General features: G+C 38.7%; 1 protein-coding gene across 2 annotated transcripts in view; it reads left to right on the top strand.

Annotated features, from left to right (window-relative positions):
• PDPR (pyruvate dehydrogenase phosphatase regulatory subunit) overlaps positions 1 to 19,428 on the top strand; it is a 685,893-nt gene that overhangs the window by 341,614 nt on the left and 324,851 nt on the right. For both annotated transcript variants that reach the window (XM_069217552.1, XM_069217553.1), the window contains exon 8: positions 7,143 to 7,292. In XM_069217552.1, coding sequence (XP_069073653.1) covers positions 7,143 to 7,292 — 150 coding nt within the window. The remainder of the gene's footprint in view (positions 1 to 7,142; positions 7,293 to 19,428) is intronic.

The raw sequence follows: 19,428 nt of genomic DNA, 5'->3' as shown, positions 1-19,428 counted from the left end.
GGTAGATACTGGGAGCATTGTGTTGCCCCTTTTAAAAAAAATGAATACTCTCTGCCATTTTCCAGGATGAGGGAATCTCCATACCCTGGAGAATAGCTTTTGATAAGGAATTAATATAGGGGCACCAAGCCTCCAGATGGGCCAAATAGAGGTCATTAGGAATCTATCAGGTCCTGGAGCTCTTAAAGTGATACTATATGTCCAACACAGTTTCATTAAGCTCAAATTGAATATGGTCTTGATTACTCAGATTGGAGAGAGCCAGCAAACCTTCTGTTCCCCACAAGAATACTCTCCGCTTGTATATAAACTGCCAAAGTGAACCATTCAATCATGGGGTTGTACAAAAAAATGCAGGCCTCTCAGGTTGCCATTTCCATTCAGAGGTTATTTTCCAGAAGACTTTGTTATCCTTGGATAACATTGCACTGTGTAGAATTTTCCACATGGTAGTCTCCCAATCTCTCTTGGCTTTGGCCAACTCCCTCTTGTATGCTGTTCTACACCTCACTAGATCATTCCTGTTTTTGAATTTGACTGCCGCTAATATGTCCGCTTTTGCAGTCCTATATGCTTTATTATAACGTGCAGCCTCCTTTTGATTTTTATTATGAACCCCCTATGTTATCGGCTAGAAGCACTCTTGTTTGTGAAAACAACATATTGTGGTTCTCTGACACGGAAATTCTTTGCTCGGAGGAGAAATCATTTAGTTTTTTTCACCTCCACATTTGCCTTCGTGGAACTGTTTCCATGGCCTCTGGATGCTTCACTCCCTAGCTCCATTGTATAGTTTTTCCATTATTGGAATGGGAAATAGCCCTTATCCCTATGTTTCCTACAGCTGGAGGTATCGCCACAAGACTGACCACTAGAGTGAGGCCACTAGAGTGGATAGGGCACTGTAGTCCCTATCCATCCTATCCAATATAAATATGTCTGTCAGAAATGGCCAAGGTTTGAGGTCAACTAAGAAATTGTTGTTTCGGCTGGTACAACCCGGTCTATTAAAAGTGAACCTGTCTTCCCAATCAGAGATAATTCTCTTGTTAGCTGCTCTTAAATTATGTTTTAGCATCAATGCCAACTTTTGTGCTGCCCTTGGAGACCATTTAGCTGGGGAGTGCTCTATTGGCTATCCTGTTGGGATGTTAGCGTTTGTTTTGCTTTCACTAATGACCAAGCTGACAAAAATCTCTGGAATGCACTTCTTAGTTTAAAGAAGACATTTATTATTATTCCACCATGAGGTTCCTAAAAAAACGAATGAGATTAGTAGGTCGAAGGCACCATTTAAAAATATTCACAGGAATGAAAGGAAAATATATAAAAGTGATTCTCAACTGCAATGTACACAGCAAATATATGTGAATATATTATAGCATAATTGCAAAGGATAAAGTAAACATTCATCACCGTAGGGCGTGCCAAGCTCTTCATCTTTCTCATGCCAGCAAGAAGACGGTCCCTGTTCAACTGCGAGAAAGAGATCCTCACTTTCACGGGCATTTGGCGTCCAATTCTGACCGAGGTCTCGGAAATTCCCTCGCTACTGAGCAGGACCACCTCTTTTATAGTTTAAAAAAACGAAAGGGTTCCCTGGAGAAAACCCCTCCTCTCAAATGGAAATATTCAAACATGCTTTCTACTGTAAGTCAGAGTTGGAAGAAAAATGTTGCAAATTGACCAACCTTTCAAGGCTCCCCTTCCAAGGCCGACCTGTTCCCTTCACTGGAGAAAACAAAAAATACGTGCTTTCTTATCATGCTATCGTGTTTGTTAAGAGAAAATACGAAAAACACAAGCTTAGTTTGCCATGTGGAAAAATACAGCTCATCTGCAGTGTCTCAACTGCAATGTCTAACGCCATGATAAAGCCAATAGGCCGCTAAACTGAATACAAAATGTAATCTGCAACTGGTGAACACTGAACAACTAATATGCACAGTGGTGAAACACAAAGTCAGTGGTCAGACCTACCTATTTTCAATACAGCTTTTGGGAACTGGCCACCAGGGTTCTATGGTCGTATTGTAATCACCAGCTACTTATAAGTAGTCCTTGCTAGTCGACTTTAGGAGACTATTCTCAAACACATTAATCACCATGGATTTACTGTTTTTAACTTCCACTTGATTATAAACATAAAAAATACTCAGGGCAACGCTTGAGGGAAAGGTTCAATCTAATCGCCAGTAGATCTTGAGAATTGACAGAAATAGAACAAATTAGCAAGATTTTAAACCAAGAAGCTAAACCTCTCAATGGTCTTCCCCTACCTGAGTGGACAACCTTGTACAAAAGGTATCAAGCTTCATTCATCTCCATCTCTCAAGATGCACTCTAGACATTGGGAGGGATTTGGGAATTTGTATTCATTCTGAATTGAAAATAGAGATGCACTAGAACCTGTGGTTGAGGGTTCATTTATGGGCCTTTTGCTGGGTGGTCTATCATTCCCCCATATTGCCCTGTCAGCCTGACTGTCTCTATTCTGGCCTAAAGCGTTACCAAATTTTTCCTGTAATGAAACAGTAGTCTTCAAGTCACGAAATTCTTCTCTTAAACCAAGGATCAGATCCACCAGGCTTTCCATATTACTCTGCAAACCCTTGTTGCTCATTAGAGATCATGTTGCCTGCCATCCCACCCCCTTCCTCTCGCCCCCATATTAATATCTGCTTTATCAATAGACCGAGTTGAATATCTATTTTGGCACTCAGTGCCTGGGCTAATCTGATCAAACGTTTGAGCCCCCGAAGCGGAATCCCAAAGAAGGATGTTCAAAGAATTTCTACTTTAGTTATCTTGGCCAGCGCAAGTCAATGCTTTTACTTTCTCGAAGATCTTCGAGATATACTATTACCCTTTACTTAAGAGGGTATCAGGATGGGGTGGGGGATACTGTAGGAACACGTGGGGTATTATGAGTAAGGGTTTCTACACATTCAGGTAGTAGATTATCATTCCTGTCCATCTCACAATTAGCTCCTGCTGAAATAAGAGACTTTTTTTGCATTGTTAGAGCTCAGTGCCACTTCAGGCGCCTTCCTTTCTAGTTGTAGGGGTTTCACAATATTATAAATAGGAAAAAATCCCCTACTACTATAAGGCAAAGCACTATTACTAGAGTTACTGCTAAAGATAAAATGTATTACACTACCTTAAAAAAATCCTAAGGAGAATGTGAGACTCAGTCCTGGCACAAGAGCCTGGTATTCCCAACCACTCACACTAAAGCAGCAATAATACAAAAAAAATAGCAATCTACAATCAAATAACATTGAGAAATAATATCCGTTAGCCATTCTAGATCTTAAGTCCATTAATCAGTGATGGAGGATCGAAAGCATGAACACCAGGAAAGATGATCCCGCCCCAGAGTACATTAAGCTAGATGTTAGAGGGGTGGCCCGACTTCCTCAAGGTGTGGACAGGCCCACCCTTGGCTTATAAGCACTGTGGCTGAAGCGGGAGTCAGGTGACGATGGTGCCTCCTCTAGCGCTAAGCACATGCAGTCCTTCCAAATTGCTCCCACTGTCTTGTGGCATCCTGTGTTGGAGGCGAGCAAATGCGATTATAAGAGCTGCGACTGACAGCGATGCTCCAGTGACTGCGCCTCCTCTGGCTCTAAGGATTGTGGGATATGCAGTCCTTCCAAAATGCATCTGCTATTTTGTGGTGTAACATGGTTTTAGCTAAGCTAATTAAGGTTATTTTGAACATGCACAAATATAATTCACAGCACTGTTGAATATTGCAATATCTCTTAGTTTTTTTTAATGAAAGATGACTTAGTGGCATTCACACCTTTTCTGTTCGAGACATTTAAATTTTTTCTATGGCTTTTAGGTTGTATTAAAACTTGTTTTACCTGAATGTTTCAGGTTTCTTGAAGGAGACTATGTATAGTCTTGAATTTAGTATGGCTCACAGTAAAATACATTCAGGGACCTCTGATAGATAAGAAAACTCTTGGAAGTTTACAGGCCCATGGCAAGACAGTAACAGTCTTAAAGAAAGGTCTCTGAAGGTGGAGCATTTTGAAGTAAAATTTACAGAAACCACACCAAATAAATAGTATGTAAATCCAGACACAAGAAAGAGATTAGGTCACTTTCTAATATACATGAACACATACTTTGGAAAATCATCTTCTTAATTCAATATCTCTGCTCAAGTGTGATTCTCCACTTTACTTGTTTGTAGTTATATTTGGGCCATTGTCTCATTTGTACCGGAACAACATGATTCTATCTGTTCAGTTCTACCTTAATTCCAGTGAGCTTTTCTCTATATGTAATACAGCATAGATTTACAATGTATTTTTTTAAAACTTTTTTTGTTCTAGGGCTTCTAAACACACGCCTTTCCTGCATTGTATAGTAGTACCAGAGTTTGTGGTAACTCTAGTGATATCTCACTGATTGAGACTTTAAAGTGAAATGTGGCATTCAATTACTTCATGTAATGAGCATTGCTAAATTGATGGATATTTTACGGTGGATTCATTGTAACTGGCACAATCCAAAGTATGAACCTTGATGCTATTGTCAGGCAGGTCTCGAATGTCTTTATCCATGCTTCATTTATTGGAGATCAACTGTGATTTTTTTTTTCCTTGGAGCTTGAGTTGTCACTGCAGATGAGTACTGGCTATAGGTTTCACATTTTGGAAGCTTGGAGTGCTAATGAAATAAGTGAGCATGGCCTTTCTTAGCATTCAGTAGAATGTTACTGCTGGGTCTCCAATCAAGCATTGAAGCTCAAGGTGTTAATTTATTTTAAAAGTAAAAGGATGCAGCACCATTTTTCTTTTGTGTTGTCATCAATACTTTATTTCAAAGTTATTACTGCGACTAAAGATAATCACCTCATACAGATATCAATTGGAAAGGATATTCAGCCTGTCCACTTTATATATTATTATAAATTCCCATTTTTATTGTTATTCATATACCCACTTGTAAGCATTGCATCATCCAACATGCATTTTGCAACCTTCAAACAGAAGCTTTCTCACGATTGGAAACAAAGTAATATGTACCACAATAAAACAATTTGAATTAAAATAAGCCAACCAATACAACAGTCGTATTTCATACAAAGGCAAAATAAACCAAATAAGAATACTATGGCAAAGGTATTATTAAGATCTTCCAAGTATTTTAATTTCATATTCCCTTTATCTTGGTTTCGGTCCTTCACATTACATCGTAGCTTATCTTCATGATCCTTGTTTAGAAATAAAATATGCCAGTTATTTACTCACCTATAATCTAATAGCAAAAGCTTTTGTATTGTACTTTCTTTAATTTTTGCTTATCAGTTCTTTTCATCAGTACGTTTCATCAGTATCAGTAAATTCCTGATCCTGTGAAACCTGCTGATAAAATAAAACCCTCCTATTATTTTAAATATAATACTGTTATAAAGTATATGCATAATATCTCAAGATTCTATATTCATAAATTCTCTGTGTTAATCAATTTTTCAAAATCCTTTCATGTTGCGTACCTCTTCTCAAACTGGCCATGATACAGCTCATTGCTGGTTATAATTGTCCCAAAATATTACTGTGTATATGAGGTAATTCATGGCTGGGATAATACTATTTTCCCATGGTGTGAAGTTCCAAACAAACGCAATCTTTTTCATAGCCTAGTTAGCATACTTATTTTCTGGACATATGTATGTTATCCAGTATTTTGAATGTACTTATATATCTTGGCAAATGAGCACTAGTCAATAAGTAACATTAAATAATTGATTAAGAGGGAAAACAATGTTTAATTGGTGCTTTGACAAAGAACCCCTGAGTCCATTGTCACACTGGATTTACAGGCACTGTACCTAAGTATAACTTGCCAAACGAAGAATTACATTTGGGGAGCTGTCGGTATGCTCACCACAGACTATTCCTCCTCCTTCCCATGCGGGGATTATGCTGAGACTTGCCAACCTATAGGTCTCCTCAGTATACTAGTCTATTCTCCAATGTTTTAGCCCCGGCCACCTCTAATATTTTGTCTATATAGGCCAGAAAATAAATGAAATGTAAAACTCATCCTAAATATCATCGTTTTAAGAGGTCAATTTTCAGCCATTTAGCGGTTGTGCAAGTGACTAAAAGCAAATCATTTTTCTCTTGCTCTCCAGAAAAAGAAAGTGAAAGGATGTATCAGCCAGATGCCAGACAGTCCCTAAACCTTTCCTGCTCACACTCTTTTTAAGCAGCTTCTCTTCAGCCCACTGTAAAACCCCATCATGTAGAACATGTTCTTGCTTTAAAGCTAGTTTTGGGACTATACAAGTTATACATATATATTTACAATGCCTGTATTGCAGGTGCTTCGGCGTTGAGAGCTCCTAGTTCCAACACCCTGCTAGGCCAATGTGCTGGGTCCCTTTGGGATGAGAAGGGAGGTTTCATGCCACATTGTGCCCTGACAAACCACGGAGAGATTTGCAAAAGGGCAGGTTTGTTTCCTAACACAAAATTAGAACATTGTTGTATTTGGCTAAAATGTTTGTCATATATGTGGCTCGTGGGTATCAATTAATTTTCTTATTCTTATCTGATGCTATCTGCAGTGCAACCAGTAGCACAAAAGATATTCAGAATTTCTTTTTTACATGCACTGTATTAGGAACACAAACAGATTAATAGATTGCAAGAATAAATCTGTTGGATTCTTAAGAAAGGAAGGAGTCTTGCAGTTAAATATGGTTTGGACCAGCAACAGAAAGAAACAACACTCCAAGCAGCATTATTTGTTTTTGTCTTAATAGTGAGAACATTTTAATATTCATACAGTATCATGAATGTTTTGCTCTAGAATATTTTGAGATCTATTAATAATTGAACTGTTGCATTTTCAAGTTCCTTGACCTTTGATGTTGAGATGTAATCTTTCTTGGTCTTGCAAGCAGTATGGTCTACTGTCAAGTTTTTTTTGTTTCTGTTATAGGCTTGTACACTATGCATCAGCAATGTATTGGAAAGACTGGAGTGAAAGTTGGGAACGCTGTTTCTCCCTTGCCTGTCTTTCTGTAGTGCCCAGATGATTTCTTGTCTGTTGAGGCACTAATAACATTGATTCACCATGTTTCAGTTACTTTTTGTTTAAACTTCTTGCAGCCATTGTGGATCCAGATGGAAGGATATATATTCGAAGCTGGCAGGGGGGTATCCTGTCAGGTGGCTTTGAGAAGAATCCAAAACCCATCTTTGCGGAGGGTCGTAATCAACAGGAGATTCAGAACCTGCACGAAGACTGGGATCATTTTGGTATGTGAGGGGTCAAATGAGGGTTAGAAGAACAGTGGGCGAAAAAACTGGACATAAATAATTATCAGTATCACAAGCATAATGAGTTTATCATAGGACTGAAAGTGGATTCGAAGACTGAAGAGGATGCTTAGTGTTAATGAGAGGACAAATGTTGGAGGTGGAGATCTCATTGGAACGGGAATAGGATAATTAATATAAAGGAAGCGGGTTGCACTCCAGCTTTCGCTCGAAAAACACAAAATACTTTGCTGAGGCTGTTGATTATTAGAAAGGAAAGCACTACACATCAAAACATCACTAGTGGCTAATCAAAGCATAAACTGCATAAATATTATTTTATCATGAACCCACATATTTACTATATCCTCAGAGTTTTGAGAAGAACAAATAATAATCAGCCTTCAGCCCAATCCACCCCTGTCCTGGAGTTTTGTGAGATATCAGGAATTTAATTTTTTCTCCAGAAAGTGAAGAATGTTGTGGCAGTATTTTGGTCTACAGAATATTTTCCATTGAAAGTGGTATTTGTAGGCCTTGGCACTCTTGCATTCCCAAGTAATCTGGCCTCATTGTTATAGTTTCATGGCCAATAGTTGTTTCTCAAAGTTAAGAGCCAAAGTAATCGTCCCTTGTCACAGCTTTTGACGTTTTCTTCAGTTGTTCTTTTTTGGCTGTGCCTTACCTACGTCCTTAACAGAAAATGTAGCAAATGCTGCAGCATTCTTGTTTCAAATGATGAATCTTGTGCAACTGACAGTTATCTTGTTTGGAGAGTAGCTATATGGTCCAGTCCTGATCCCTTTGTTACTGCCATTATGAGATCCTCTAAAAACTCTTTGTTGGTTATTCAGAGTATATTTTGTTTCTTAGCACAGGAGAAATGTGTCTTCCTTGGAGTACATGCAAGTTATCAGTGGATTGTTGTTGTAAAGTGTTCCTACACCCAGTACAGTACGTAACTGTTATGACCAGGAGTGGTTCACACAGGTCGGCCACCTCAGAGCTGGAAGCCTCCATCTCTACGATTGTGCCTGATGTGTGCCTCCAACATAAAGCTAGGGTAATAAGGTCTCCTTTGAGGGATCCTATCAGTTCAGTGAGGTCTCAAGGTTGAATTCTGTGACCCAACATCATTGACCTGGTGAGTCCAGGGGAGCAAGATGGCCATTATCCTCGCCACCTTGCTCAAATGTGTAAGCTCTTCAAAGGGAGCATCTGTCCCTTAGAGGTGCCTGTGATGCTAGTGTCCATGTTCATCGCTCAGGGCTCCCCCTGGACTTTTCTTACAGGGAATCACTTACCAATTTGGAGGGTGGTGGGATGTGGAAAATATTCAGCATACCAGAAAGAATATTGCACTCTTATCCCACCTAGAAATACTACTTTTTGTTGATCTTGATGGGCTCTTACGCTCCCCAAATGAGAACTTATCTTAACAAGGAGTCTTAAGTTCTTAAAGGAGGAATTGGAGATATGGCTGAAGCATTAAATCAAAACATCATCAGTCAGGTCCTTTGAATACCTCTTGAGGACAAGGATATGTTGTGCACCGTGGCAGACAACTTTATGATGTAGGATATGCCCTTTTAGTGCTAGCTTCATCTTTCCCAGTTTATGGATGCATCTCTGGAATGAAATTCACCAGTCTCGTCTTGTGCAAAACGTTTCTAAGAAGATTACATGTACATGCTAATTTTCGAAGGCAGGTCTCTGAGTAGAAACAATACAATAGAACTATTTTGTGTCCGGAGAACTTGTAACTTGGGTGTCCTTATTATGAATCTGTTAATGAGATGACGAAACTGAATAAAGTCCACAAATCGGAACCTGTAATCTAAAAACTATCCATTCATATTTCTTTTAATGGTATGAACCATTTCAATCCTTTAACCTAGAGGGTTCTTCCAAGGACAATAGCAAGGTCACAATCACTCAGTTTCATCAAGATAGTAAAGGGCAGCTCTCAAACGTCTTTCCAGTTATTAGAAGCCTTCCAGTAAATCAAAACTAGGGCACAATTTTATCCCATGTCTTCATGTCTTCATGTCTTCTGTTAGCTCGAATTCTGGCTTCTCAGCCCAGGGAAAGACATTTACAGAAGGGGACATGCAGTCCTCAGTTTTTGTAGACCCTACAAGTCCAATAAGGAGAAAGCTTTTCACAAATATGTTTTGGTAACGTAAGCCCTGCAAGATTTTTCAGTCACCTGCAGTAGCACTTTTGTTTTATATTTTTTTGTCTTTCTTTCTGCTGTAATGTAGAATTAACATGTTGAGCTGCTGTGCAATCATAACGCAATAGAAGCAAGTTACAATAAAATACAAAACAATGTGACAGTCACACCTGTTAGTATTTTCCAAAAATGAGTAGGGAGGGCCAAACCCATAGCTATTCTGGCAAGCTGTGACCCCATGGAGCCTGCCCTAGGGTACACAGCTGACCTGTAACAGTGGCAAGCCTAGCACTGACGCAGAGTCTGCTTATCAGAGTATGCCACTTCTATGATCAACCTGCTGCCTCAAGGCACTGTGTGGTGAAGTACTGGTTAACTGCTGTAGTGCTGTCACTTGGAAAGATCACTGCATCACAACGACATCCCAGGGATACCCAGCACGGTTGTTGCCAAAACTCAACAGTTTGGAGGACGAAGGCCTACTGCAGCTGCAAGGTCCACCTGCTGCTGACACCTTCATACTCCGAAAATGGTTCTCCTTCTGAAGCCAGAGGCCCAAAACGGCTGTCTTCATGGTCTGGCCCGAGCAGGAAAACTGTGTGACTTGACCACCACTTTCCTCCAGTGAACACAGACTGTGAGCAGAGAGGCTGATTGCAGCCCCCCCCCCCCACCACCCAGCGATTGGGTAAGAGACTGATTGGCTGATTCTCCCCCAAAGACTAGTTGCTAAAGGAGGGGTGAGTGCTGCATCTGCACTCATTATTACACCACTAGACACTAGACTACAAGTGAGGGGAGGATGGAGTGAGGGAGGAAGCCTTCTAACATATTAGACACACACCTGTATATTGGGAATCTGGTAGCTTTATGTTGCTTGTTATATTGAGCATTGCAGTTGTGATGAAGTAAGAATCATTCCAGAATGAGTATGACAATAAAGAATGTATTATCTTCAGGAGAGTACTGGAAATGCCCCATCCACCACACCAGCTATCAATGTCTGACTCCTTATTAAAGCTCCAAAGTATATTACAATATAAACATTCTAAGCATAATTTCCTGACAAGTACAATATTCTAAGACTACTCACTACATCTAATAGTAAGATACTACTCATCTTCCTCCCATTAGATTTCTTTTTTTCAGTCCAAAGCTGAGAAATACAGTCTAGAATCTTAAAATAGAACAGAAAATACAGGTTAAGTAAAGATCTTATAACTTATCAAAGAATATGTAGAGAAAATGAAGACACTTAAAAATAAGCACCAATAAACAAGATCTTAATCAGAATTTAAATACTTAAATAAACCTTCAAGAACTTGGGTGTAACAACTGTTGATTTGCACATCCAACACTTAAATATAATCTTTCATAAGTCAGGGTTTAACAACTGCTATTTTAATCTTTCCAAGTTCAGACTCACCACATAATCCTTCATAAATTTTGACTGAACAAGATTCCACCTTCAGCGTCCCTTGCCTTTATTTCTGTACCTCTCAGTGTCAGAGCTCACAACAGAATTTCTGCCTAAGTTCTAGATGTAGTTATCATTGAGTTTTACAGCATTATGGAACAATTCAATGACTCTATATGAAGTAGAAAACTTAGCCCCTCCACTCTTTGTGGGATACGTTACCTTCACCCAGTCACCTACCTGTACTCCAAATTTATCAGTAGCTTTTCCCACATCAAATATCTGTTTCCTTTTTCTAATTTTATCTTTTCTGAGTATTCTTCCAAGCTTCACTGTCTGTCACACCTCACACATTCTTAGACATCATCCTGGAAGGATACATCAGCATATTAGGTCTCCTGCCTCAGAATAGTTCAAAAGGTACTTTGCCTGAAATCGAATGAGGGGTCAGACAATATATTCTCACTCTCTCAAGGATCTCACTTTTCCAACCTCTGTTCTGTCGTTTTGCAATTTGGATAGACTCTTTTAAAACTCTATGAACCTCTCCACCATCCTGTTAGTTTCAGGATGATTTAGCAAATACTTCTTGCGTCTAATTCATTTTTGTTTTAGGAAATGCCACATCTCTTTAGATATTAGTTGCACACCATTAGCCATCAAAATGCTCAAGAATGCCCTTTCTGCTAAAAATGTCATCAAGAAACTTAATGACATTCACTAATTATACCTTCAGTAACTTCGCAGACCTTGAAATCCTCTAAATTCCATTGATCCCCATTGTCTTTTCAGTCGTCAGGTTCAGCTTTGACTAAGACTAGATGTGAAAGGCAGTCAGCTGCTCTGTTTTCTATTCCAGGGATGTACTCTACTTTGAAGTCATAGTCTTGCAAAGCAACAATCCATTTGTAAATTCTAGACAAGATATTATCTAGGTTCTTCTTGCAAAACAGGTCCTTGAGGGGTTTGTTTTCAGATCTAACAACAAAATTAGCACCCCAAAGAAATGTCTTTACTTTTTTAATAACCCAATAGATGCACAAGGATTCCCTTTCAATAACTGAACCTGTTTTCAGGGCAAGCCAACGCTCTACTCAAAAACGTAATGTTATTTTCTTCTCTGCCCTTGATTTGTTTGAGTACTGCATCTAATCCTTTAGAGTTTGATCAGTAACTAAAAGAGACTGTCTCATTGTGTCAAAACTCTACAAAGAAGGAGCAGTTGTCAAAGCACTCTTAATATCTTGGAACTCTAGATTGCATTGGGTGGACCAAAATAACTTCACTCCTTTCTTTAGAAGAGTTCTTAAACCATGATTGTGGCTGCAAAATCCTGGAACAAATTTATTATAGTATCCAGCCATCCCTAAAAAAGTGACCAATTAATCTCTGCACATAGGAACAGGAAGATTCATTATGGTTCTGACTAATTGATCTTTGGGCTTGATGCCATCACACGTAAGCTTATGTCCAAGGCACTCAATTTCTGAGAGATTGAACGTACACGTAGCTTCTCTCAATGTGAGTCCTCTCTCCTTAAACTTCCCTAGTACTAACGTCACCCTGAGATCATGGCCATCTTGCTTAGAGCCATATATTAAGACATTGTCCTGGTAAATCTTAACACCAGGTACGTCTTCAAGAACATTTTCCATTGCCCTTTAGAAAAATGGAGACAGCTGAATTTAACCCAAAAGGTAATCTAGTGAACTTAAACAATCCAAAGGGAGTGATGAAAGATGTTAAATTAGTGGCATCGTTGTCAATCTTAATTTGATGATTTTCTGCTTTGAGGACCAAAATAGAAGATACTCTTGCCCCATTGAGTTTGGTAAGCACTCGGTTGCTTCGGTCTCCACGATAATTCCTTCCTCTTTCAGTTTGTTGAGTTCAGGGTGCATTGCCTCTCTTAAGGCCAGCGGTACACCACAGAGTTTGCACACCACAGGATAAGCCTTTTCTTTAAGACCTATTTTATGTACATAGTTAGACAGACACCTTAGCATTTCATTAAAAACTTCTTTGAACTCCCTCTGAAAAAGTATGAACCAGAATGCCTTTGCTTTTCTTGTGTAAAACATTAACTTCTACCTTTCTTTCTGTTCCAGATTTTGACTTACTCATAGCTGATACATCTCTCAAAACAATAGAAGTATTACTGTTGGGGACTAAAAACACATTAAGGTCCCTCTGATGGAGCCAGCTAATGATGCTGTCACCATTGTAATGGTTGTAAATTGTTTCTGGTGTCAGATATCCTTTGTACTCAAGTTCTCCTATAAAGTAACTTAGTAGTTTAATTGGCTAGCTACCATAAGCTAAAGGTCTAATATTGGGTTTGAACACACTGACTTTACGTTCCAACCTTTACTTGTAAAAACCCTTTGGGAATTAATAAAATCTTCGCTCCTAAATCAAACAGCATACTAGTTTGTTCTCCATTCACACTAACACCATCAATTGGGCTTTTTCCTTTCTGTTGACCAACCTGCAGTACCACCTCCCCGCAATTTAGGTCATCATACTTGGGCTCACCTTTGTCTTCACAATTTACTTCCTTCACTGTTTTATTTTTTTTGAGATTTTCAGAACTTTGCATAATGTCCTGTTTTGCTGCAAATGCAACGTTAGGCCAACATTGCAGGACAAAACTTGGCATTCACTAGATGTCCCAACTCCCCCCTTCTGAAGCACTCACCCTTGAATGTTTTCTCAGTTTTTGAGGAAGGTTTTTATAGAATTACTTAAACCTTTCACTGATGCTCTGCGTATGCTGTGTACTTTTTGAATTGATGTTAAACCATTTTCTTTTCTTATCACCTCAACGCGTGCAAGAGAAGGTTCAATTTTATTTGCAGTTATCAATACCTCTTCTAATTTTGGGTCATGCTTTTGCCACAACTCATCTTTTCATATTACAACCTAACATAAGTTTATCCCGTATTCGATCCAAGGGTAGCCTCAAATTTTCACTTGGTGGACATCGTGCGCAAATCTGTGACATCATTCTCAACAGACTTGAGGTTTTTGGACTCCTCCCAAAATGGTACTGTTTTTATATTGTACTCACTTTAAGCAAATAATGTTTGTTCAATTTTCTGATGCATACTTCAAATTCATTCAAACCTTCTGCATCATTTCTCTCAAGCTCTGGAAGATGTTCATAAACTTCTTGGGCCTCTAGACCTAGACTGTGAAGTAGCACGGAGACTTTCCTTTCTGCACTGAGTGAAGTTCCACACACACGGGCATAGTGTTGCAAAGACCTTCTTCCAGTTGGACCACCGTATTTTTGATTCCTCCGGGAAAGAAAAGAGAAATTGTGGTCGAGTAATGTTTTGGATCCTGAAAACCAATACATAATGTAAATAGAGCCATTAAATAAGAACTAGTCACTAATATCAAATGTCATTCAAGACCACACATAGCAAGTAATTTTGTAACTAACATGCACAAAGTCAGTTGGAACTTATCAAGTCAAATATTTAAATGTGCACAGTTAAAACGCTAGTTTTTGATAAAACACCCCAGAATCAGCAATCCAAAAGTACTGTGATATGGAGACAAGACTCATACACAGGTGTTCAGTATAACACCCGAGAAATCCTCTGTGATGCTTAAGAAAGAAGAAACTAAAACAAAAAAAGGCAGGAGAAAAAATAAAATAGTAAACATCTGTGAGCGCATCTGACCTTATTTGGTCTTTTATAATTTATTCATAAGGGGACACGTTAGAGGTTCGATAGATCTTTTGACCGCACTTAGAGGAATCTCACCATCACCTTTTAAGTTTATTCACAACCAAAACTAGTGACAACAATTTACGCATCAATTGATCAGAAATCTTGAGTCAGTAAACTTCACGCACCATGACCAATGTGGCCATGAATAACCACACTTTTTAGTAAAAGTTAGAAAATGTATTTCTCTATATTAACAATGCTAACATCACATATGTTAGTCTCAATACCAAATGATACACATATATAAATAACACTGGCTGACCAAATCTTCTAAAGAATCTCAATTTAACTAATGTCTTTGCAATTAAGCATTCAAGGGTCACAGTACAAATTAATAGCAACAATAGCTGAGCAATAGAAATGACATATATCTAGATTCAACAGGTGAGCAGTATCAATTCTTAATTAATAACATTTGCCAACTGTGGGATTACTAACTATCCCACCTATTAGAATAGCATGTTTGGACTTTTTGCAAAAGTAATTTAGTCAGAAGTTAATTTGGAAAACACCTAACTATGGCTCTAACAAAATAGTGGTTGGTACCTAGAAAGCAAAGAACAAAAACCTACAGCCAATCAATGGATCTTCAAGCAGCGATTCTCTTCGTCAGTTGGACATCCTTCTGGTCAGCTTCAGCAACGGGACAGTGAAAGGAAATGGCTCAGACACGGTGGGCTCTAAGCTATCTGAACCATTTAGGAAGCAATTTCTAAGGGATCAGCATCCACCATTTACAAACTAAGCAATAAAATTAAAGTTATAAATAAAAGTCATCCGGAACTGTTCAGCTGCTTGAATCAAGTCAGTGCATCCATTGTCCGCTCTTGAGAAAACATTCAGTCTCTCGCATCGTCTACTTTGTTACATTTTCTAATACAGCATGGTTCTACAAGCAGTTCTCATGACATCTGCAAATAATTTGGTCAGCACAGCCTGAACAATGAAAGCATTAATTATTTAGTCTTATAATACATTTTCCACCATTTAATAAACATTGCAGCTTGATATGAGGTTTTGCAAACTAGGCCCAAACCCTGCCATTTTATGGCCTAAAGTTATTTTAGCAAAAACATAGCATGAAATCATTAATATGATATACTACTACATTTTTCTCTACACGTGTTCATAAACTAATACTAATATGCATTGACTAAAAACATTGTGCATAGATGGCGGCCACTTAAGCGGGCACATTTTCCAAGTCACACATTATTTTCTATGTTAGCCTAATTCCATCCAAACTCTTAACCCTTAATAAATGCAAAATCATTAGTAATTAATTCAGCTTTCACAATCCCTCCTCTGATGATTAAATATGTCACCACACTTTACATCATTCAATACAAATTTTTCATTTACCTTAAATTTGGATTCGCTATAACTTTAAATTCTTCCCCTTTTCGAATTTTCTTTAAAGTACCTTTCCATTTTAATTTCTTCCCTCATCTGATCATTTTTCAACTCCTTCATTTTAATCATGATACAATTTATAAATTCCTCATGCTCCAATTATACAAGTCACAATAATCAATATTATCTGTATTATTTTCAAAAATATTCCAGTTCTTAGGTTGTCCAGCCAATTTCCCGCAGAAGCAAAACCTTTGCCAACCTTCTCCCAAACTCCAGGTTCCTTCAATTCTGTTGAATCAGAGCTGCTATTAGTCAACTTGTTAATAAAGCTTCTTATTTTCTTATTATTATCTGGAATGAAAGTACAACAATGTTGTGACTGTAACAATTTACAAACTCTACCCTCCTTTGCTAAAAGGATGTCTAACGAAAGACGGTTTTGAAGAGTCATAGATCTTACCACAGCCATTTCTGTATCCATTATGATCATGGCTCCTGAAAACTAGTCAGCAAGTTATCCACAATAGTAGACAACTTGCAGATTTTCACTGAATTCAGAATAACTCCTACTGAGGAAATCATTGCTTCAAATATATTTCCAACTATGCCATAATAAGACTCTCTCTTTGGTCTAGCATGATGTAGCCCTTTTAGGTTCTCTAGTTGATAAATCTTTGGGAAAACGATCGCCAAGTAACATGTGGCATACCATCCTCTTGAGAGACGATAATATGCATTTGGTCCACAGATGTAATAAACCCCTTGAATTGCTGGGTCTTGTCCATTTAACATAAAAGTCCATTTACTCTGGAAAAGAAACACGTCTACATTCGCTCATTCCCACAATTTATCAGTTCCAGATTTAGGCCTATATACACAAAGCTTTCCTACGTGTTGTGCATCTAAAGCTAATGCCCCTTGTGTGTTGATTTCACTAAATGCATTGTCATTTCTAAATGTCCTTTTCTCTGAACCCTTTTCTAACTTCTCCTTCAGTGACCTTCTCCTGTCAACAGTCTGATCTAAGAAGCTATTTTCTGGAGGTGTAAGCAAACATGTAAGATTGTTCCTATGTGCGTAAGCTGTCCCAAATGTCAACGTAGATTCAAAGAAACTTCTCATTAATTCTATATTATTCTCTTTCGCTACTCTTCTCAAACAATTATTGGAACAAATAAAGCACTACCTGATGATTCAAATAGAAATACTGAATATATTCCTGGTTATAGAATCTTGTTAATAAAAGACTGCAACTAATCCCATATGTTAAGGGCAAGCTATGATAGGTAATCCCTTCCTCTACTGATGAAGGAGTTAGCGTGCATACATAACATTCTCTCAAATTCATTGTCTCAACATACTCATCTAATAAGTGATAGAAGACATTAGAAGAAAGATCACCATGTGCATTATTTGCATGTAAATATATCTCCTCCCTCTTAAATTTTTCTAATTCTGTAAGTGCAGTAGTCGTCTCTAGAGCAGAAGCATTAGTAGCCATAGTCCTTTCAATAAGGCTCATACTCAGAATCAATATCAAGCATACTATCATGTATGCAATTGCTAAGCCAATACCTACTCTTTCTAATTTGCTTGTTAGGGTTACTCATGGTCTGTAAACAACCAGAAAGTAGAAAAACCAAGAAGTATAACTAAGCAGCAAAACAAAAATCTTCTTTGACAATTTTTTACAGCTTTTAGTCCCTTTTCCAGAACGTTTGTCAAAAATCGATAGCTTGTCAAACTTGGCAATTGTTGTCACAAATCGGTTTAGCAGCTTGTCAAATCAGTTTACTCAAAATGTCTCTTCTGGTTAATTTAAAATGTTTCCTTCTGTTTTCTTAGTTTCACAACTTTGCAAAGTTCAGTTCATTGATCTCCTTCACATGGCAAAATATTGACCTAGAATTTCACGATCAAAACAAAAGACAAAAATTCACTCTGCCATTCACTAGTCATTGCATATGCCCATTCAGGACCTGCCTACCTTCTGCTTGCAATTTATTTTCTCTTCAATCTCATTTTAACTCTCCATCACTCAAATCTTCTCTTCTTGTTGTGTCTATTTCTTCTTCAATGGTCAACACTGTTATTGATTCTTTTCTCTTGGCTTGTGATTTCGGCCACTTATCTCCTTTCAGTTGACCTTTGGCCAATGCTCTTTTTAATGTTGGACTTTCAACTTCTTCTAGTTCTGCAGGATTTTGACTTGATGTACCAGCGACTTCTGACAGAGGATCAGATCGTTTTGACTGTGATCCGCCTCAACTCCTTCAACCTCGGGGTCTGTGTCTTGCTCGGTTTGTCCTTCAAGATTGTCTGCTTCTGGGAGAGCGCTCCTCTGACTAGACTCTCCTGTTCTCTCATATGAGGTTGGTTCGCTATTACCCTCCTGTATGTCTTCCACTTTCTCACAGGAGTGCCTGAACCACCTTCGGTGTGCTCAGATTCAGTCTCTGATTCTCCAGTTTCCGTCTCCTTTTCTGGAGATTGTCCAGCAGTTGTTGGTGCTCTCAACAACTCGTCTTCATAGTCCATAGGACAGGGTACTTTTCAAGTATGGCTGGCATGAATCCAGGTCGGGACTCCTGCACACTTCACAGCTGTAGTAGTAACCAGTACTACTTGATTACGGGCCTTTCCATCAAGGTTCCAAGCAAGTCTTCCTCCTGTGTTTTCTGATCACAACCTAATCTCCAGCTTTCAGGTTGTGGCTTTGATCTTGAGACGGTTGCACAGTGGTGGCTTTCACCTGATGAGAGAAAGAGCGAACCACATCAGCCAGACCCTTGCAGTAGTCCGACATGAAATCATCTGTTATATTCACAAGAGCATTTGCAGGAACCGCCAGCAACCTCATTGCTCTGCCCATGAGGATTTAATGCGGCGACAGTCCAGTCTTCCTGTCGGATGTGTTTCTCATACTCCATAGAACTAAGGGTAGTGCGCCTAGCCATTTCAGGTTCATTGACGCACACATTTTTACAGTTCTTGACTTCAAGGTACCATTAATTTGCTCAGCAAGTCCTGATGCTTCGGGGTGATAGCTACAATGCAACTGCTGCTAAATGTCTAAAGCTGAACACAGCAATTTAATTACTTCACTGTTGAAGTGACTTCCTCAGTCTGATTCTAAAGAGACCGGAAACCCAGAACGAGGTATCAGTTCCCTAAGTAGTAGTTTTGCTACAGTAAGACTATAATTTCATTGTGTGGGGTAAGCCTCAATCCTATGACTTAAAATGCACACAATCACCAACACATATCTCAATCCTCCACATACAGGCATCTCAATAAAATCCATCTGCATCCTGCTAAATTAACCTCCCGCTCTTCCAATGTGGCTCATATTAACCACAGTTCTTTTTACCACGTTCATCTACTGACAGGTGATGCAACGTGGCAAACTGCTTCGGCAACCTGTCTAAACTTTGGATTGAACCA

The sequence above is a fragment of the Pleurodeles waltl genome, chromosome 12, assembly GCF_031143425.1.
Source record: "Pleurodeles waltl isolate 20211129_DDA chromosome 12, aPleWal1.hap1.20221129, whole genome shotgun sequence".
NCBI classification, from domain to species: Eukaryota; Metazoa; Chordata; class Amphibia; order Caudata; family Salamandridae; genus Pleurodeles; species Pleurodeles waltl.
The sequence above is the reverse complement of the archived record's forward strand: the minus strand, read 5'-3'. Positions and strand labels throughout refer to the sequence as shown.